This window comes from Diplotaxodon limnothrissa, linkage group LG22 (assembly GCF_057381915.1).
Source record: "Diplotaxodon limnothrissa isolate DT_005_m linkage group LG22, D_limnothrissa_male_GT1.1, whole genome shotgun sequence".
NCBI lineage: Eukaryota > Metazoa > Chordata > Actinopteri > Cichliformes > Cichlidae > Diplotaxodon > Diplotaxodon limnothrissa.
The window spans coordinates 814,037-836,683 of NC_140616.1; the positions used below are offsets into that span (position 1 = coordinate 814,037).

Consider the following 22,647-nt stretch of genomic DNA (forward strand, 5'->3'; position numbering starts at 1 on the left):
ATGAAGGTGAAACCAGGAGATGTACTTACTGAATCATCAGAGCTGAACAGGTGATGGAGAAACATGTTTACCTTTTAGGTGACATGGATGAGTTGAAGTTCTGAACTGTTTCTGAGAGACAAATAACACCAGGATCCTTTTCTAAGCAGCTGACAGCTGGTAACTGTGCAGGGGCGGGTCTAGCAAAGTGTTGCCAGGGGGGCAGGTAGAGCATTAACAATATCTCGCTTTTATTAAATTATTATCTGAATCTTACAACCAAAGTGTTCATATGATGTAAAATGTATAGAAATCATACATAAACCAACAAGACTGTACATCACTGTCACAACAGCGTTCGTTTTCATTCAAAGGCTTTATGGCTTCTCCTGTAATACCTGCTGGGCCGGTCTCTAGTCAAAATGCCCGGGTCAATTGTTTGTCCCAGTCCAGCCCTCATACCGACCCAATACTGGTAATTTTTCTTATGCAGATGAGCCATTATTTCTGTATCACTATTTAATTCCAGAGGATATTTTGTTTTGCACTTGTTGACTTGTAAAACCTATATGACATATTTTATTTCATAATTCATTAACCGCACAGAGGTGTCGTTTAAATATGTTAAATATGTTTCTTTAAGCAAGTTCTTCATGACTGAGCTAAGTGTCCTTATTTTTGTAAATCAAAATATGGTCACCCTAGGATATATACAAGTTTACCCTTTTGAATAAGGTCATAGAAAACACTTCAATGCATTGCAAAGGTAAACTGTGTTGGACTCGGCCCTGGCGTAATGCGGACACACTTCTGTGTAATGAATTCTGCCTGCTTCCTGTTCACTTCCACAAAGTTTCATGCAGGTGTTAGTGTGATCATTGCAGCTGATAGCGCAGCTCCACGTTGAGTGTCTCTCCACTGGGTGGAAGCATCGCCTCACTGAACTGCAGGTCCACTTTCTTTGTGCGTCTATTCAACCACAGTTATGGTTAGAGATGGGCTAACTCATACGTGTCTGACATGCCTTTGATGCGTTACACATGATGCATTCATCCAACGTTCATTTCATAACATCCGCAGATGCTGTTTGATTTCCAGGAAACGACTCTAACAGTAAAGTCACGAGTTATATCCACTTTATTAGGAATCAAAAACACCAGAAACAAACACAAGAACCCCCAAAGTAAAGACACACCGTGAGCACAGGGGGCCGGGGGACGAGCAGAAGACCGCGCTCGGTGGTCTCAGAGGTAAGGTGTGTGTGTGTGGGGGGTGCACCTGAGCGCGGAGGTGGGAGGGTTTAAATCTAAACTCTTTAAGAAACAGGAAGAGTGACGCAGGGCGGGCTGCATATAAATAGGGAGTCTGCGTGTGCGCGTTCACCTTTGGGTGTATCCCTCTAACAGCAGCAGGTACTGCCGCGTCTCCTCCGTGTCTCTCTCTGCTGGGAACACTTGAACCGTCCGGATGGATCCGCTCTCCCTGAAGTCGCTCCTGCTCCTGCTGCCGCTGCTCGGTGAGAGGATTAAGCTCCGAGCGCTCCGAGCGCTCCGTGCGCTCCGCTGCTTCATGAGCTTTTCGTAGTTTTACTGTGTGCACATGTTCTCCCTGACTCTCGTTATTATTATTATTATTGTCTAATGTGCCTCTGTGGGCTGTTCTCTGCAGGATGCTGCGTGGGGCGGGGCATTCTGCCCGAAGGTCCCGTGTCTGCACTTGTGGGGGGAAATGTCACCCTGAAAACTACGATTACAAGCCAGAACCTCGACGTCATAACCTGGATTTTCAATAGCCTAAATGGTGTGGCTACATTTGTTGGTGGAAATTTGAAAGTGACTGCAGCTTACACGGGGAGAGTTTCGCTTAACCCCACCGACGGCTCCTTGACCCTGTCCGCCCTGAAGCCTGGGGACAGCGGGGACTATACCGTCACTGTGATAACATCTGATGCCACTCTACTCGGAGGGACTAAACTTCAGGTGGTCGGTGAGTAGTAATGTGTGCCATACCTGTGCGGTTACCTGCAGAGGTGTGGCTTCAGACAAATGGAAGCTTGTGAGACTGCAGCAGTGCGGAGCTGATCACGGTGAGGAACAGACTGCTGTACGTGACCACCTCCTCCCTGTGTTTCATTAGTCGCTTCGAACCAACAACCCAGCAGTGCTGGCGCGATTATTAAATACAGAAAGTGTCTTCGTGTAGTTTGGGGCTTATAACGTACCCACGGGACAGCTGCCCGTAAAATGCCCACTTTTCTAAATTCAGTTTGGTTGGGATTTAGCTGCGAGCCACGCCTGCTTATCCCTGCAGTCTGGAGGAGGAAAAGTTTGCTTTGTCACAGGTGAACGCGACACTGCCGGTGCGCGAGCTCCTTTACAACTCTGTTCATTTCAAATAACCAGCAGTGTGTGAGGGCGTGGCTCGTGACGCTGCACCTTCCAGTCAGTGTGGCCGTGTGTACTCAGCTGCGTGATTTGAGTGTCAGGGTTACAGTTAGGTTATGGTTTAGGCCCAGGGTTAGGGTCAGGGGCTGGGGAGAGCATTAGGTCAGTTAGACGTCCCCACGAAGATGTGAAAACACGTGTGTGTGTGTGTGTGTGTGTGTGTGTGTGTGTGTGTGTGTGTGTGTGTGTGTCAGCTCTGATGCTCTGACCTCACATTCAAAAACAAGGTGTGTCCTTCAGCAGCTGCTGGAGACCCAAACCAGCATAAGGAGGAGAGTAAGGCTGACAGTCACCACAGCAACGCTGCTCGTGTTGCTCTGCAGCTGCTCGATGATGAGGATGTGATAACAAGAAGGAGCAGAGTGTGTGGTGCACAGACAGTGTGGATGTGTGGTGGATGCTTGATGTTCTCCTCATGGCTGGAGCTCTGTTGTGAGTGGAGGTGGGTTACAAAGCAGCTTGCAGGTGCAGCAGCAGCTGTGGGCTGGCTTAGAGAGCTTGGCTTCATACTGATCTGTGCGCTAGATTGTAAAGTAGCAGCATCATTAGGTGATGTGAGCTGGCTGTAACTATGACAAACCTCCAACAGGAACATCCTGCCACTCAGCCTGCCAGCATGCCTACAGGCTCTTATTTTGGAGGTCACGTTAGAGAAGACTAACTTGATTGCTGTTACGGGGACATAAAAGCTGCATGTGTAGAATCACCAGTGAAATCAGAGAAACACAAACAGCTTCCTTCATGTTAGCTGTGCCCTCATGTCTCTCTGTCTCCTGTACCTCTGGTGACCAATAATACTCTAGTTATTATGGATCTATATCATGTGCTGGTTTTGTTGCCTGATAAAATCAGTAAAGCAGTTTCTGGAGTAATTACACAAATTCAAATATCCACACCCACTGACTCTCTTTGCACCAGAGTGGATCTTTAATGTTCCTGTGGATCAGTCAGCTTATCTGTTATCAGCCAAGCTATCCTAGAACAGTAATCTCAAAGTAGCGATGGTGTGAAGCTCCTGAAGGCCGACTGGTTTCCACTCCTTTGCGTTCCCACACACCCACTGTTGCTTAATCACCAGTGAACAGTAGCTCCAGGATTACTGCAAACGAGTCGAGCCGGTTGCTTCTGTTTCTCTTTCGTCTTCATCATGATTTCAGAGCACAATTGTATGAAGAGAAGCCGGCCTGCGCCGCTGGCTGCTCATTTGTAGTAGGATTTCACAAATAAAGATGCTGATTAATTTTAATCTGTGGAAATATTCGCCTTAACACACCCTGACACAGTCCCAAACTAGTGCAAGGCCTGAGCAGGCTCGACCCAATCAAACCTGTGTCCTTCACAACCAATTAGAAAAGGAAGTAATGTTTTATGTTTGTCCTCTGAGTCGGCCTCCCCTCTCTGAGAGCCAAAGGCAGCAGGCAGTGCTAGTAGACCTCGCTGAGATCCCCAACCTGCTCTAACTCGCACACAGAGGCTGCTTTAACTCTGCTCAGCTTTTATGGCGATGCTTACTTGGTTAGTCATCATCTACAAACGAGGAGGTGATGCAAACGTTGGCCTTAAACCAACAATCCAGCAGTGCTTAATCTGCTTCTGCACCGTCCATAAGGCCCTCATTCAAAGGAGAAACGATGTAGCTGGGTGTGTTTAGCTCATTTCTGCCAGACAAAAAGGTGTGGAGTATTCAGAGAAAGTGATGGTAGGACAAAATGTAAAATAACAATTCATTCTTGGAAGCTGCGAGGAGAAAAATCCTTAAAAAATCAGAAAGAACGTTTGTGCTCATGCTGTCCTCTGCTGCTGTGTTGGTTCCTCCCTGCAGAGCCCGTCTCCAACGTGGACATCAAGTCCAACGTCCCTGATGCCATTGAATACAACAGCACTGTGATTCTTACCTGCAGCGCTATAGGCTCCTCGCTCAGCTTCAAATGGATCAACGGCAGCGTGCCCATCATGGTCGACGGCACGCGCATCACAGAGATAAAGGTCAGTTCAACCCTGATTGTTTCTGCGTTGTTTGATGTGAATCTTTGGGTCGGTGTTTCACTTCTACCTGAGTCATCCTCATTGTTTGTCTTCTGTCCTCGGGTTTGTATCGCAGACGAACTCGTCCAGCGTGCTGACCATCAAAAATGTTCTGAGGACGGACCTGGTGGGTCCGATCTACTGCACAGCATCTAACTCGCTGACAACGAAATCTACCACCACCCCTTTCAACCTCACCGTCTACTGTAAGTACTGCAGCCGGACTGCATGACACCATTCAGAGCACAATACCAGAGGCTTTTAGTCTGGGTGTTACTCGGCAGACATGCAGCAAACGCAACAGGAAGTGTAGCAGAGAATCCGCCGAGTTTCTGCAGATGTGGAAGCACGGCTGAGGTTGCATCCTCGCAGCAGACGGTTTCAGCTGCTCAGCCCCGTCAGGTCTGTGCTCAGCTCTTAGAAAGCTGGAAGCTGGCCGTGGAAGTCAGCGAGCGTTGGACGTGTAAGGAGGTGTTTTTGTCCCCAGAGGGGGAAACTGGAACTGTAATACACACCTGCTGTTCCACAAAAACTGCAGTTTTCTTGGAAAGACGTCCTCGGCTGCTGACGTGTCGTGACATGAAAGCCGTGGGCTTATTTTCCCGCTCATCTCGTGACCTCCCGTCTATCACCGACCTCGCATCAAAACACAGATTAACACAAATTCTAGTTTGGCAGATTGCCACAAAAGTCCCGACTGCAGTTTTCTGAAAGATGAGCCGTCGTCATTTAACGACTGCGCGCTCATCACCGCCCTGGAGCAGATATCTAATGGCAGACTGCGTTGTGATTACAAACAGGAATTGGTTGCAAAACTGGCTTTACATTATAAAAGATATAATGCAGCAGCAGCAACATCAGTGGACCCACACAGCAGCAGCTCCCAGAGGTGGGACCAAGTCATTGTTTTGCAAGTCTCAAGTAAGTCTCAAGTCTTTATCCTCAAGTCTCAAGTCAAGTCTCAAGTAATGTCAGGCAAGTCAGAGTCGAGTCTCAAGTCACTGGTGTAAAAGTCCAAGTAAAGTCACAAGTCTGAAACTTTGAATTTCAAGTCCTTTCGAGTCTTTAAAAAAAAAACGAAAAAAAGCATGTTGCAGTTATGCTAAATGTAAATATTAGACCATGTAATTTTTAAATCTGTGTTTTTCTCAACACATGACAAAATAGTGAACTTAGAAAATATACACAAATTGTGAAATTGCACCTCTTTAAAATGCAGCTCAATTAAACCTAGCTCCAAGAATAATTTTCACCGACAGTTCTGAGATAAGCTGCATGTTATTCTTGGATGCGGTTGTAGGACCGGCTTTAAAATCGCATGACAAAAATATCATACACATTAAAAAAACTGTATCACCAACGTAGCCTGGACAACATTTGCTAGTTAGATGAAGTCAGCTATCTCATCGTAGCATATTTATATGCATATTTATAATCATACGGTTCTTGGAGTGAGTGCATACACTCATGAAGTTTAGTAACTTCAGGTCACTGCAACAAGCCCAGGTACAGTTTACCGACGGATGGGTGCAGGACCTTGAAATGCACCGTGTAGAACGAAAGACCATCGTACGTATCATAAGTTTACCAGTCTCACAAATCGTCGTCATAAATACACATTCGTTAACCGTTTATTAATAGGACCTTTGAGCTCAACGGTAATTAATTAGTAGTGGAAATAATTTCTGGTAGCATCACAGAAATGTAGCAGTGACAATAATACTGTATGCTGTAATCGTACTGGGCAATTAGTGATACAAAAAACCTGTTTTATCCTGTGAATAAAAGTATATGTTTTTGTCAATGTACCATAATAACAGAAGCGAAACGCAATATTGTGTCAGGACAATTCACTATTTATGCACAATAAACACAATAAATAAAGGAGCATAGCGCGACAATTTCTGTTCAGCGCCAGACTTGCTTGTAACCTATATCACCAATTATGTTATGAAAATGACGTATTAACTACTAAAAAACACTGACCTTCGTGTAAATGCTTGGAGCAGACTAACCTGTGAGCTGGAGGGTTCTGGGACGTTATATTTGATCTTTGAATGGCTGCAATCCAGGCCATCCGTCGCGTCTTTGTTACTTCGGAAACATGGCTCGAACAATTTCTCTTCAACGACGTAATCCGATAACAACCGATCTCTTTACCCGTCGGCTTCCCGTGGCTGTCATGCGACCGGCTATTGCAGTTAATAATACAACAGCTTCTTGACATTTTTGTGTTTCTTTTTATCGCTGTATAACTGATTTTAATTGAAAGCCTGCGTACGCTAGTACCGCTTGCCACGAGTTCCCAGAATCCTTTGCGGTTCTACCCGTGAATGACGTCACATTTTCAATCTCTATATAATATGCATGTTAAATTTTATATTTGGGGTAAAATATCAAGTCTTTTCAAGTAAACCGGTTCAAGTCCAATTCAAGTCCCAAGTCATTGGTGTAAAAGTCCAAGTCAAGTCACAAGTCTTAGAACATTTTTTCAAGTCAAGTCTAAAGTCATAAAATTAATGACTCGAGTCTGACTCGAGTCCAAGTCATGTGACTCGAGTCCACACCTCTGGCAGCTCCTCCCTTTAGCACGAGTGAAAACACATAAAGGAGCGTTTAATGGATAAGAAGCAGGTTCCATTCCTATTTTCCTCTTTCAAAGTAATCAAAAGCACTTTGGGAACCTTCAGCCCTCAGAACTCATACTAATAATAAAACGCCACATTTAAATGTATCATTTAGTACAGGGGGAGGAGCTACAGAGAACGTGCCTTACCACTGTGGAGTCCATGCAACTGTGGCTGGGAACCCCCACACATGCAACATGTTTACTAGCGGTGTCCCACTGATTAGTGCCCCACTGTAACAGTGACATGTGGAACCTTAGTATTACACAAATTCCATTTAAATAATAACAAATCAAATATATGCAGTGCTGTTTATCTCAGCTACACGTGCAAACGCTCGCTGCCCTCACATTTGTGTTTCCCAAAGAGCGAGCTCAGCTGTGAGGGGGACCTGCTGTTTCAGGGCTCTCTGATGCATACTCTTAATGCTGGCATGTTTCGTGACACCTGCATATTTAGCATTCCTGTACAGGTATTTCCTGTTAGCTGTGGCAGTTGGACAGTTAGCCCGGTCTTTACTCTTACATTGTTTGTAACGTTGCACCTGAATGAGCGAATGAGCTCCACACCTGCCGCACAACAAAGGTCAAACATGAGTCAGGCCCGGTCGGTCCTTCACACCCCGGCATTTAAAGTCCTCAGTAAGCACAGAGGTGTCACTGCTGGGTGAGACGTGACCATTGCTACTCACACACGCAGGCATGTGTGTGTTTGTGTGTTTGCACGGCGCGCCCTCTCAGTCTGTGCTAACCACACTGTGTACACACTTCCACTCCTGCATGACTAACCTGAGAGGCAGCGAAAAGCCACAGCGACTGCTGCTGAACTCTGTTATTAATTAATATGAAGCTGACGGCTTCATCGGGTCTGGAAGGAACTCCCAGTTAGCCATGGGGGCGAAATCTGTTTCTCTACAAGCCTGGAAAAGCTGTTCTTGTAGAGCTGGAGTCACAACGAGCAAATATATGCTGGACTGTGTTCACTGTGGTGTTTTAAAGGAGAACAATCAACCATATGGAGTTTGTTCTAAAGCAGTAGTTTGTCTCAGGCCTGGACGACTGTGCTTGATTTGTTAGCTCGTTATTCCTGCAGGTCTACAAAGCGATGAAGATGAGGTGAGATGAGTTTAACTGGTGGGGAAAAGATAACTTCATTCATAATCTCTGAGCACTAATTATCAAACAATAAGGGAAAGTAAGTAAAAGGGAATTATTGCAGTCATTCTGTATTAATGTCACATGAAAGGATGTAGTCACTGACTCCACCCATCACGTTTCTGCTGCTGCCATCTTGGCGATTAGAGCTGCTGGTTTGTCAGTCGGTTTAATGATGAAGTACAAACTGTTTACAGTCATGTTGCACTCCCCCTCTCCACAGACGGACCTGATGATGTCACCATCACGCCTGCAAATCCACCCCAGTTCATCCAGGCTGGTTCCACGTTCAACCTGACCTGCTCGGCCAGCTCCCTGCCGCCCGCCTCCTTTACGTGGTACTATAACGGGATGAGGATCGAGACTTCCAGCTCCGTCCTCACTCTGGATATGATCAAAGGGTACACGGAGGCGGCTAACTACACCTGTTGGGCTGAAAATCCCAAGAGCAAACGCAGCGTCCCTTCCCCGGCTGTTTCCTTCACCATTATGGGTGAGTGATAGATAGATAGATAGATATCTATCTCTATATATCTCTATATCTATCTCTATATATCTCTATATCTATCTCTATATATCTCTATATCTATCTCTATATATCTCTATATCTATCTCTATATATCTCTATATCTATCTCTATATATCTCTATATCTATCTCTATATATCTCTATATCTATCTCTATATATCTCTATATCTATCTCTATATATCTCTATATCTATCTCTATCTCTATATCTCTATATCTATATATATCTCTATCTATATCTCTATATATATCTATCTCAATCACATAGTTAGTGGTGTCTGTCAGGTTGGCATTCATATGTAACACAGAGTTTATTGAGTATCCAGGAACATAAAAGCCAGTCAGGCAGACTGAAGGACTCCTGCTCTTTTCTCTGTCCGAGGCTTTTAAAGGATGAGTCATAATAAGTGCTCGTGACCTTCGTCACAGTTTTCACCTGTGAGGTGTTGAAACGTTGTGCTAACAGAAAATGTGAGTCGTCTGTCATTACAGCCCAGGACTCGTTTTCTTCATGTTTTTCAAAGATGTTGTTTTCAAGCTGGCTGTGCTGTGGGGCTGGCAGACCTGTGAGAAACCTGCTGGGTTGGAGGCCGGTTTCATGTTTGTGCCCTGAGGAGTTTCTCTTTGTCTTTGTTGATGACGGAGGGTTCTCGCGGGCTGAAACGATAAACTGTAGCCTAAAGCGTAAAAATCACAAACGTTATAGCAGCTGCTAGGCCACGCTTGTGTTAGTCTTAGTGAATTAAAAATGGACATCATTGATTATAAGCCTTCAAATCATAGACAAGCCCCCAAATGATCATAAAATGACTCAAGATTACTGAGACGATGAAACTAACATAACAGAAACACCTGAGAGGGCTGATGGCAGGCCGATGAAAAAGAGGCGGAGCCTGTTGGTGCTCTTATCAGTGGAAAGCAAACGGTAAAGAGAGCCTGAACTACAAGAGAGAGAATGAAAGGTTAGCCCCGTTCTTCTCCCTCAGTTGGATGTTTCTTCTTCCCTTACTTTGGGATCATGTCAGTTTGAGTACACGGAGTTCAAAGTTTTAGAATTCCTACAATTATGCTCATTTTTAATAGCTTTAAATGTCCGAGTTAAGGATTCAAGCATCAGGTTTCTTAGTTTGTCGAAGCCTCCAACCTCCACAGAGGTCACGATGCTCACAAAACAGACTTTAATTGGCTGCCGCAGCCGTCGTGTACCGCCCAATCACAGGACAACCTACCTGGAGGTGTGGAGTGAGAACGTGTTTGTTTAGCAGGCGACGTGGCTCTAATCAGAAACCCTGTGCAGTTGCATTGTGGGACGTGTTGGATCCAGCTTGCCGCTCACTGGTTCATGAGGTTTTGGCATTCGGCCATCAGCGTCTTTTGTTTTTGAAATCAGACGTTACTAAGACACGGAGGCAAAGGCATGCTCACGCTGTTGCAGCATGTCAGTCAAAGGCCTGCCACGCCCTGACTCTATTGTCTGTTTCTGCTGAACGAGACCGTAAGTTAGAAAACGAACATCATGTTGTTACCGGTAAGACTTCAAACTCGCTCCTAAGACAGAAGCATCTCAGGAATTTGCTCTGCCGAGGTTGTAAATCAGGCGCAGAGTGGGGTCATTTTCTCAGACATGCTCACACCTGGACTATCCTGACTGTATTTACAGTCCTTACTGCACTTTGGATCACTTCTTTATGTATCTTTAATAATTGATGTAATATGTGCCAGAAAATAGAATGATCACAGTAAAATCAGAATAATAAACACAGGAAGACCGTTATCATCCTTGTGTCTCCCTTTAATTTTCCTAGAGGGAATCTCGAGTGTTGAAATCATCGGTCCGACTGGTGTCCTCATCGCCAGCAACAGCACGGCAAACCTCAGCTGCCAGGCGACGGGGGGCACTGTGGGGAAGGTAGACTGGCTGAAAGATGGTAAACCTCTTGGGCCTTCCAGCCCTCGTGTGGTTTTTGCCGCTGATGAAAGTTCTGTACTGATCAGCCCGCTGCAGAAGGACGACAATGGAAGGTTCACCTGTCGGGTCAGCAACGCCGTCAGCAGCAAAGAAGCCCACTACAACATGCAGGTCGTCTGTAAGTGTTTGCTTTGCTGAGATACTCGAACATGTGTGTGGGGCTGTATGCATTCATGTGCCTGTGTTTGACACAGTGTTAGTCAGACAGTAGAGGTCCTGCACACGCCTCACTCACTGTCCCATCCACGGCAGGTATAAATATGAGACAGTAAGCTCAGCTCCAGCAACAAAGACGTGCCATTTTTAAATTCACTGTCGTTATTTCCAAAGAATATCGTGATGTAATACCTTGGACTGTGTTCTTTCACTATCCGGTGCTTAATTTAAGAGTCTTCTGTCAGTAACCTTCCAGTGTCTGTGTATCGAGAGCATATGTTTCTAATCAGGTAGTACCACCTTTAATTACACCTGCAAAAGGCTTTTTACATGAGCCAACTGAAAAATGTCCCTGAATCAGAAGTGAGGTTTGCTCATAACCAATGTTCCCTCTAAGCTGCGCGCGTGCGCAATTGCGCACTGCTGGCACGGCCTCTGCACAGAAAATCTGCACTGCGCACAAAAAAACTAACCTGAATTGAAAAATAACATTAAAACTTCAACAATCCTGTTCTGCAGTGTGAGTCAGTGACTGGCTGCTCCCGTATGGGATCAGAACGATGCCACCTTATCCCATAGTCCAGCCAATGATGCGATTCACATTCGTATATACGCAGCTAATCAGCGTGGCTGACAGGCTATGACAGCGTCCTTATGTGCCGGTGTTTTAGCAAAGCGGCTGATGTGGAGTGAAGCCACGTTAATGACAACGTGTACAACCATTGGAGATGTGAGCAGGACAGACGGAACAACTGACGGACAAAGTGTGGACTTTATACCAGTTTTTAAATTGTGTTGATCGGCCACGTAAAACCAGAGTTATGATAAAATATCTGCAATGTTTGTTTTTCTTCCTGAATACTGTCGTTGTTTATATTTACTGCAGGAAGAAACGGTAAAAACGGCGTTTTATAAGGAAAACGCTCGAAAGCCTGTGAGCAAAGACAACACCAACCCCCCACCCTTTCCTATTCGTCCAAAAAAGTACCATGTCGACCAATCAAAACATGGCATCTAGTTGTTAAGAAATGGGGGAAGTTTTAGGAGTGACGGCGTGTTTGAGACGTTTAGCGCAAATCTTGTGTAGTCAGTGTGTAGTCAGTGTGTAGTCAGTGTGTAGTTAGTGTGTAGTGTAGTCAGTAGTGTTGTGTGTGTCAGAACAATGAGGCGACTGCTGAGTGTTACAGGAGTTACAGCAGTGACACATCTGCTGCTGTCAGGCCTGCAGGTATCAGGCTGTTGTTCTCCTTCATCTCATAGTGGACACAAATTATTTTTTGGAGTGACACAAATAATTTGTGTGGCATCAGATTTGATGCAGAACAGCTGATCGTTCTGTAAATAGTTTGAAATGTTTATTTAAAAACACCTTGGCTGCATTTTTAGGTAAACAGCTGCAAAAACTCAGTTACTTTTTTGAAGAAGTAACTATATAATTAATTGCCCAGCATTGGTCATTATATGCTGTATTTGCAGACAGAGTTACAGACTCTCTCCCAGACCACAGACTCATCATACAGTCAGAGCTTTATGAAAAATAAAGAAAGTTGTGTTTTCAAAATTGGAGTTGAAGTTATTTTTCCTTCCAATAGTGTTAACATGCTGCAGGTCATGAACAAGATTTTTTTACATTTTCATTGTCAGTGGGCTGAAGCAGTTAATTAAAAGTCGTCTAACAGAAATGTAAATGCTGTGATTTGATTATTTTAATAAACATGTAGCTTGGATGGATTCGATGCTGGCGTGACCACAGTGCTCACGTCTGCTGTTGCTCACAGTGGTACTGCTCAGGGAGTTTGTGTGTTCGCTCAGACATGAAACATTAGAGGGAACATTGGTCATAACTGAAGTTTACGGCATTTGGATCGTTTTTAACCTCAGGTTCTCTTTTTTTTGTGTCGCCTCCTTTCTGATCCTGTTACACTACACAGCTACTGAGGTCACACATCCTGGTTTTAAGTAGAAACATCAGAGTCCACACAACAGTTTCCTTTTTCACTACCAGGGCGTAATATTTCATGGATGGATGGTTACGCTCTGTCAGCTGATGGTCATCAGTAAAGAGTCAGAGTAACGACCGATGTGCTAATAATTAAGTTCGCTGTAAAGACAAGTTCGTGATTATGAATCATGGAGAAAAATAACTTATCTTGGGTTTTACTTCTGTCATATCCAGGCTCTTTGACACATTTTTCACCTAAATCCAAACGATAAACCGGCTGTGTTGTCATGTTGTGTCCAGATGGTCCTGAACAACCGACTATAACGGCTAGGAAAGCCGTGGAAGTCAATCAGCAAGTGGAGCTCACCTGCTCCGCTGCATCTGTTCCTCCTGCCAACTACATCTGGAAGTTAAACGGCACCGCAACTACAACCACAGCGGCGGTGTTCATTATTGCAAGTGCAACATACAAAGACGCTGGAACGTACACATGTGAGGCACACAACATCATCACCAGCAAGACCACCTCCACCAGCCACAACCTGTCTGTCCAAGGTGAGCGCCGTCATGCAGCCCAGACTGATCATTCAATGAATATACAGACTTCACTGCCTCAGCGCTGCACAGCCTGCAGGGACAGCCTGAAGTTTTGCGCTCCTCTTAAATTGTTACAGGCGTGAACGTTTATGTTTGTATATTTGTTTTTTCAACCAATGAGGAAGCACCAGGTCAGAGTTTACTGCCGGCACGTGACGTCCGCGTCTGTTTGAAGCTCTGACATCATCTCAGAGCTTCAAAGAAACCCAACCAGTTCATGTCGTTTGCATATGGCATGACCCCACGTTTAGGTTTTAATGCTGGCAAAGTATGGCAAGTGCAACTCTTCAGGTCATTACAGACGCCTAAAAGCGTCGACCAAGTTCTTCTACGTAAGGCCAGCTGTATTTTAATCATCACTAATTATTGTTGTTAGATATAATTCAGGATTTACGTGTTCGAGCTTAATATGCTCAAACAAAATAAACAGGTTTTCCTTCATTTTCTAAAAGACGTGATCATTAAGGTACATAATGTGTGACTCACATTTTCAGGTTGTGAGAAAACAAAACTGCACCCTGAGCAAAGCTTGTAGGCAAAGTTGGGAACTACAGATGCACAATAAGCTAATGTTAGGCGATGTTAAGCTAATGCTAGCTTCAGCTGAGGGTGACACAGTCCGGCTTCGACTGGTCGAGGAGTTTTGTGCAGAAAAGGCTTCTTCCTGTCTTTGCCTTTCACAATAAGGGTCATATATATATATATATATATATATATATATATATATATATATATATATATATATATATATATATATATATATATATATATATATATATATATATATATATATATATATATATATATATATATATATATATATATATATATATATATATATATATATATATATGACCCTTATTGTGTCCTGGGAACAGCTAAGATACTGCGCAGGACCCTCAAGCTCCCAGGCCTCTGGTAGAGGACCCGAGCTTGAAGGATAAACCGCCCGCAGGGGCGTGCTGGGTGTTATATATATATATATATATATATATATATATATATATATATATATGACCCTTATTGTGAAAGGCAAAGACAGGAAGAAGCCTTTTCTGCACAAAACTCCTCGACCAGTCGAAGCCGGACTGTGTCACCCTCAGCTGAAGCTAGCATTAGCTTAACATCGCCTAACATTAGCTTATTGTGTGTGGATCAGTGAATCGATGTCTCGTTCACTCTTGGCATACAGCTTGATGTCATCCATGTACAGGAGGTGGCTGACAGCTGCTCCGTTCTGTAGTCGGTATCCGTAGCCAGTCTTGTTAATGATCTCACTGAGGGGGTTCAGGCCTATGCAGAACAGCAGTGGGGACAGAGCATCTCCTTGGTAGATCCCGCACTTGATGGTGACTTGTGCTATGGGCTTGGAGTTGGCCTCTAGTGTTGTACGCCACATCCCCATTGAGTTCCTGATGAAGGCTCTTAGGGTCCCATTGATCTTGTACAATTCTAGGCATTCCAGTATCCAGCTGTGGGGCATTGAGTCATAGGCCTTCTTGTAATCAATCCAGGCAGTGCACAGGTTGGTCAGTCTGGTCTTGCAGTCTCGGCTGATTGTTCTGTCTACCAGTAGCTGGTGTTTTGCGCCTCTGGTATTCTTGCCAATTCCTTTCTGTGTCCCACTCATGTATTGACCCATGTGCCTGTTCATCTTAGCCGATATGATGCCTGACAGGAGCTTCCATGTAGTACTGAGGCATATATATACTCTACGTCAAAGCGGTGTACAGCAGATTAAAAAATATTCCTAGTTGCATATTTTCTTAGCATATAAACGTCATAATCCACAAACAAAATACCAAAATAACATCGCGTCCCGTTACTATGAAAAAGAACTGAATCAGCTCCATTGTTTATTTGTCAGTAATCTAACGGAGTGACACGGACAGGCCAGTGTGACTAACGAGGTGACGCCACCCTGAACCAACCGAACATTATCAGACTGTTTTTAAACTCGTCCTGTTTTCTTCTTCTCTAGTCTCACTTTCAGTCTTGCCAGCTAGCAGCGGGGAGGTGTAGCGGTGCGCCGCTTGTTTATTGTTATGTTGGAATGAGGTCTGCGTTTCCGCCTTTATCTTCTGTCCCGTACATTAATTAGAGTTAGAGATCACAGTCACACTGAGTCATGCATACTTAAACACACAGTCACAGAGAATGTCCATACTAAACTACCAATGACTGTCTTTACAGGGGAGGGAACGCTGGACGGTCTCTCAGATGGAGCCATTGCTGGAATCGTCATCGCTGTCATCATTGCTGTGGCCCTCGTTGTCGTAGGCGTCTGGCATTACTGCCGACAGAAAGTCCCGTAAGTACTCCTGCTTCCTGATATCTAAAAGGGGCATGCGGGGGGGGGCACGTCGGTCAGCCAATGGGATGAGGCGTTGGAGCGGCTGAGTCGGAGAGGCACCTTGCTTCGAGGCTGAACCAACCAAACCAACAAAACAGGTCTCACTGTGGCTGAAAATGATAGTAACGTTGGCCTCAAACTGTTTGAACCAGACTGTTTACTCGAGGGTAGTTTCCTGATTTTAACTGGCTGACGAGATATGACTGAGATACTGTTGTTCCTCAACAAACTGGGAAAAACACTTTGTGTGGAGCTGGAAACAGAAAGAAATATCTGTGAGATTCACCACCTGTGGACCCAAAGCAGCTGACAGCTTAAAGCAGTGAAAGAGTGTTTGTGTCGTTCATGGTGACAGTAGCTCATGAGATGTTCTGTTTGCACGGCTGTTGTTTCTTTAGAGCCACAGCAGCGCTCTAATGTGTTGTAACGTGGAGAAGCTGGGTGATCACACCGAGTCAGTCTCCAGAGACTCCAGATTCAGAGTCAGCTGCTTATTTTGATTTTTCCCATCAGAGTGCTTCAGATGTCCAAACAGCGTGAGGAACGTTACTCCCCCGCTCTGTGCTTTTCTCCGCTGTCTCCCACTCCATGACCTCCCAGGAAACTTCATTCCTCTCATGCCTCGGCGTATTGAAACATGTTCCCAGATGTACCCTACTCAGATATTAAAGAGCCGCCGCGCCCTTCGGCACCATTTCTTTTTTTTTTTTTTTTTTTTTTTTTTAAATGACATCAGAAACAGCAGTATGCGACATTACGTGATGGCAGAGCTTCAGTTCATCCTTTGTCATTTTTTTTTTTTTTTTTTTTTTTTTTTTTTTTTTTTTTTAATAAATAGGACAGGGGGAATGAATGAGAGAAAGAGGGGGAGAGAAAGAAAGAAAACCAAAGGGGAGAAGAGACGGTGAGAAGGGGGGGGAAGAGAGAGAAAAAAAAAAAAAGAACTCCTGGGTCACCTGTATGGAGAAAAAAAAAACAAACAAAAAAAACAAACAGAGGAGACAGCAAACAACAAAGAGCAACATAATAATAGAGAAAACAAAGCACCATCACAATAAACTAGCTAGTCATAGATATCAATATTTACTAAATAATAAACGATATTGTGCAGCACGCAAGATAGACAGCGCACAGTGTGCTTTGAGGTAGCAGCCAAGAAAGCTTTAGTCCGCGTCTGTGAATACCCATGTGTGCATACCTGTGTGGATCAGCATGCTTGCATTCCAAAGGTTCCTTCATGTAATAATCTGCTAGAGGGTGTGGGGGGGCCACAGCCCCGTCCTGCAGGGCATGAAGCAGGTATGGAGGAGATCAAAACTCCAGACATCCAGAGGCCCCCAGAACACAAGAGACCAAGGAAGACCAACAGAGGGGCAGCCGCGCCACTGTTCCAGTAAGAGCTGAGGAGAGTCCCAGATGAGGGCTCGCCCAGCAGCCGCGGAGCAGAAGTCAGGGGGAGTTGCAGTGACGCGCCCGTGAGCTCCGCCGGCCCCCAGCTGCGCCTGAGTGACCGAGCCCCAGGCCGAGAGGCCGGGGGCACCCCACCTCCAAAGGGGCCCGAGCGAGCCCCAGGCCCCAGGCCCCGACAAGCGGCCGCCAAGGAGTGAGCCGGTGTGTACCCGGACGCCCACCCCCACCCTTCGGCACCATTTCAAAAGTAACTGTCACCTTTGCACAAGCCGGCCGCAGCCGCTGTTTCTTAGACGACAGTTTGGGAGCAGCACCTCCACCGGTAAGATGGAGGTAAAGACTAGAAAGAACATTAGAGTTCTGCAGCACGGTCGTATCTTTAGGAACACTTTATGACAGACTATCATCGGGGAAACGCTTCCCTGTTGCAAACAATCAGGTCTGCAGACACAAATATGTTAAACGGTGCTACAGTTGAAGTCACGGCACGCTCTTCCAAAGCAGAGCGAGTGATGCAATCGCATCGCATTTTGACACACAGCAGGAAGCTGCGCTGCTGAAACAAAGAACAGTCTGATGAGTCACAGACGCAGCCTCCAGCATGCACACACTCACATTACTCACTGCAGCCAAACCAAGCAACGCAACACAGGAAGTTACCTTTGGAAGTGTGTGTGTGTGTGTGTGTGGGGGGGGTACCTGAAGTTCCAAGGAAGTGAATGAATGAACAGGTATGAAGTGTGTCTGCAGGAATCTCACAAACACGAAAGCAGCAGAATTACCTGGTGGGGGACGTTGTTCTCGTCCACCTGCAGGCGGCTGGAAGCCCGTTTGTCTCTGCGGACGCGAGCACAGTCTTCTTAACAGACCGCTGTCATGTGACGGGACCTCTTGATGTCTCGGGTAAAGGACTGACCCCTCCGATGTGGTGACAGGAGGCCTTTGTTCTGTTATGACTTCCTGTGACGGTGGAGATGTGGATGGATGATTGTCATCCTGGAGCTGGTCACCTTTGTTAGCTCTGCCCTGGTGAAAGAGGCGGAGACGTAAATGAAATGTTAAATATTTAAAGAGGTGATTTCCTGGAAAGGAAAAGCAGTTTTCACAGCGTTTCGTTCTTTAGGAATAAATGTAACAGCAACAAGGTTTTCTCTGAAAGGAATCTGTATTATTATTTCCTCCTACTGATTGGTCAGTGGGAGTCTGTAGCAGGATCTGGGCATGCTCTGATGAGCTTTCTCTTCCATGCTGTGTGACACCCCGATGGACATGTTGACCTGGTTAAAGAGGGTTCATGGTAGAGCGTCTCTATAGGCTCCGGGGCCACCGAGCCAGGCAGGTGGGAGCCCGGAGCTGTAGGTGGGACTGTAGCGGTCGGTCAGTGGAAAACAAGAAAGACAGGAAGTAACCGTACGTTCAGACAAACACAGCTATCACACACAGGCATCTTAAACACACACACCCAGAGCGAGCGAGAGATGGAGCGAGGCAGTGACAGCAGATAAAGACTGGCGATGACAGACGAGTGTGCAAACTCACAAACATGCTGTTTGTGCGCTGCACAGTGTGAGTTTGTTGTACACGTAGTCTCACAGTAATGTTACACTAAGGTACGAGAGTGAAACACAGGTCCTCGAAACATCTCAGTTTTTCCTGCTCCAGGCTCTGGATGATGTCATGGAGAGCTGATATGCCAAATATGGTAATCTCATGAAAACAGCTCTGACTGTGAGCTCAGAAGCCCCGCCCCCACCCCACCTGCAGAACAAGATTGGTCTGAGCTGTGAATCCAGGAATAAACACGAGGAAATGAGCAGAACAGGTCGAGCATCAGTGATGTGTGCTTTTATTTGTCAGTTCTTGTCACAGTCTGGGGACTACATTACCCACAGTGCAACTTCTAGCACAGACTTTGCACAAAGATGGACATGTTTGCTGTGAAGTAAAACCATTTTTTGGGAAAGTCCAGTTTTGTAGTCTCAGTTTACAGATTTAGGGTCAAGAGATGGAGCTGAGGGTGGAGCTGAGGGTGGAGCTGAGGCTAGCCCTGGGTGCAGCTCTGTCAGCCATGACTCAAAGCATGCATGATCAGGACTGGACGACGCAGAGGCTGAAGTCCTGCAGGTGCAGCGCTGACGTTCAGGGTGGCGAGAACACGAGGAACAGCTCAGCGTTCACTTCTGCTTCCAGGTCAGGTTAGAGTGGCACCACCCACACACACCACCCGTCATCCTGCCACTCTGCGGAGGGAGGCCGGTGGTGTTTTGGATGAAAACGTCCCACACTGAGGACAAATGTCAAACGACAGACCTCGTTGTGTCGGAGACCAGAAACCCGTCCATCTCTGCCCAGGGTGGCCTTGAGGTGCAGTCGCTGCAACGCTGAGGAAACATCGTGTTTCACATGAAACCCGGAGTTCCCCGTGTGAGAGCAGGCGTGGATAGACCTGACAGTGGGGAACACCGGGAGTGCTCTGACCGGTCGGCCCTGCAGGCTCAGGCAGTGAGCCGATGCTCCCGCAGAGCCTGACTGACTCCAAATCCAGCCTGTAATTAAGCATTTCTCAGTGGTTATTTTGCAGCGCCATGAATCGTCTCTCCAGATAAAAGCGCGACTTTCCCATAATTACAGGCGGCAGCTGAGATGCAGTTTGGTGACAAACCGGACGGCTTTAAAAGAAGGTTCAAATCAAACATTTAGACATCCTTTCATTGGCTGAGGAGTTGACGGCCACTCCAATCGGGGGCTTGATACAAAGCGAGTGATGGCTGCAGCGCGGTGGGAGGTAGCAGCTTTCAAACGCAGTGGTTTTAAAATTCCTCACCTCTGAATGAATCCCGGGAGCTGCTCGTGCCCAGCGGGGCGGGGCCTGTGCCGGGGGAATGGCAGGAATGTCGCTGTCATGTCTGCACACGTCTTCTGTGTGTTTGTGTCGCCGCTCGTCTCTCCCATCACCCTGCAGTTCAAAGGTTTCTGCACGCTGCCCACCTCCTTCCTGTTTCCCTGAGGTCGTCCATCAGCGCTGAGCTGCGTGTGTGCGGCTTGTTCTCCCAAGCGAGCGGTGCTGAGAGGCTGAAAGAGGAAGGAGGAACTCGTCTGTAGATCCCAGAGAGACGGAGCCTCGTCTCGTTCCTGCTGCAGGTGTTACTCACAGCTGAACACAGAAATCATCTTCTGTGTGAGCAACGCTGAACCTTTAAACAGGATTTCATTACATGTATGTTATTTAATAATCTCTTTTCTTTTGGGGAAAACGAGCATCGAGTAGTAAGTCCACTAACGTCGGTGCGTGACCTCTGACCTGTGAGCTCATCGCTGTCCCTGACTGTTTGAAACAGCCAGTTTTCAGCAGGCAGCGAGTTCTTTGAAGGCCGATGTTTGGGCTGCTCTTATCAGCAGACGCAGACGAATGTATCCGAGTTTCTGTGATAAGATTCAGCGATTGAACCAAAAAGTATTTTCTTTGATGTTTACTCCGAGAAATCTCGACTCCCTGAGTACTCCTGAGGTCGCATGACTGTTACTGATGTTTTCCAAGGACACCGTGGGAGTGGGGTGTGTGGGTCAGTGAGATCTGATAGCAGGATGGGCTCATACTGCAGCCGCTGTGTGTGAGTCACCCAGCGGTCTGTTTCTCTTGCGTTGGCCTGAGATGAACGAATCTTTATCGAGACTGAGTCAGAATCACAGCAGCCATTAAAGCGCGTCAGGCGTAATGACGGCTGCTGCTCTGCAGGTAGAGAAGCAGGCGAGCCATCGACGCCGTGATGCGAGTGTTGAGGAGGCACGAACGCCGGGGTTGTAACATTAGCAGCCGTGCGCTCTCTGACCTTTCACCTTTCTAACCTCTAAACAGAAACTGTGCTAGCAGCTGGTGGAGACTGCAGCTGGGTCGTGTTACACGTTATCGTGTTTGAACATCTCACGCTGAACGTTTTCAGCTGACAGCACGGTTTGTTTGAAGGTCACGGCTCCTCGCCGTCAGCGCGCTGCTGCAGAGACACGCCGTCAGTGCTAATCACTGTTTTCTGTTTCTTTGTGTTTTTCAGTGCGACCTCACCGTACTAAAGAAGACGTCCTGATTGCTGCCGGTAAGTCTGATCTGTGGGTGACGTAATGCACACTCAGCTGTGTGTTTGAGAGCAGCTGCTGTGGACACAAGAAGAGACACTGACACATTTTTGCAGTGTGACATCAGCAGGAGCGTCCAGGTGACGGTCTGAGCGGGAGCTCCTGCTGCCACGTGTGTGTGTGTGTGTGTGTGTGTGTGTGTGTGTGTGTGTGTGTGTGTGTGCGCGTGTGTGTGTGCGCACGTGTGCGCGTGTGTGAGCGCACGCGTGTGTGTGTGCGCACGTGTGTGTGCGTGTGTGAGCGCACGTGTGTGTGTGAGCGCACGTGTGTGTGCGTGTGTGAGCGCACGTGTGTGTGTGAGCGCACGTGTGTGTGTGCGCACGTGTGTGTGCGTGTGTGAGCGCACGTGTGTGTGTGCGCGTGTGCGCGTGTGTGTGTGTGTGTGTGCGCACGTGTGTGTGTGCGCGCGTGTGTGTGTGCGCACGTGTGTGTGTGCGCGCGTGTGTGTGTGCGCACGTGTGTGTGCGTGTGTGAGCGCACGCGTGTGTGTGCGTGTGTGAGCGCACGCGTGTGTGTGTGCGCACGTGTGTGTGCGTGTGTGAGCGCACGTGTGTGTGTGAGCGCACGCGTGTGTGTGTGAGCGCACGCGTGTGTGTGTGTGCGCACGTGTGTGCGCGCACGTGTGTGCGCACGTGTGTGTGCGCACGTGTGTGTGTGTGTGCGCATGTGTGTGTGTGTGTGCGCATGTGTGTGTGTGTGTGTGTGTGTGAGAGCGCACGTGTGTGTGTGAGTGTGAGAGCGCACGTGTGTGTGTGTGTGCGTGCGCACGTGTGTGTGTGTGTGTGTGTGTGTGTGTGTGTGTGTCGTGGGGATTCGTTTCTCACACCTGAACAGAGGAAAATTGGACAGATCCCCAATTTTAGGACCAGTCAAACATTTCTAGGCGGATAAACCGTCATGATGTCATGCTGCTGAGCACGCTTTGACTGCAGCACGCTACGTTACCAGCTGATGCTGGCTAAGGCAGCGTAGCTGCTAATCAGTGCTGAGAACCAGCCTGATAACATCCTCAGTGCTGACACGGCCATCCTTTATGTACAGTCTGTAGCCTGACGCTGTGTTCTATTGGCTGCTCGCTGCTGATGCAGCAGCTCCCAAGGCCGTCCCCACGGCTCGAGCTAACACAGCCCCGTGTGTGTGTGTCTGTGTGTGTGTGTGTGTGTGTGTGTGTGTGTCTGTGTGTGTGGATGATGCACCCGTGGTGTTGATGACATTTATTCCTCCTGAAGGAAATGTGTGAGATGATTGGTCTGCTCACCAAAATAAAAGCATTCACAGGAAACAGTTAAAATCACAAGTTTAATCAAAAAGCAGAACAAATAATAAAACAGAG

General features: G+C 46.7%; 1 protein-coding gene across 1 annotated transcript; it reads left to right on the forward strand.

Moving 5' to 3' along the window:
* Positions 1–1,381: 1,381 nt before the first annotated feature.
* Positions 1,382–21,292, forward strand: LOC146609075 (cell adhesion molecule CEACAM5-like). The gene is made up of 9 exons (XM_085346599.1): positions 1,382–1,495; positions 1,648–1,965; positions 4,246–4,409; positions 4,525–4,654; positions 8,453–8,722; positions 10,562–10,843; positions 13,124–13,378; positions 15,614–15,731; positions 21,233–21,292. The coding sequence occupies exons 1-9, from the start codon at positions 1,447–1,449 to the stop codon at positions 21,249–21,251; spliced, it is 1,605 nt and encodes a 534-aa protein (XP_085202725.1). The 5' UTR covers positions 1,382–1,446; the 3' UTR covers positions 21,252–21,292.
* Positions 21,293–22,647: the final 1,355 nt, after the last annotated feature.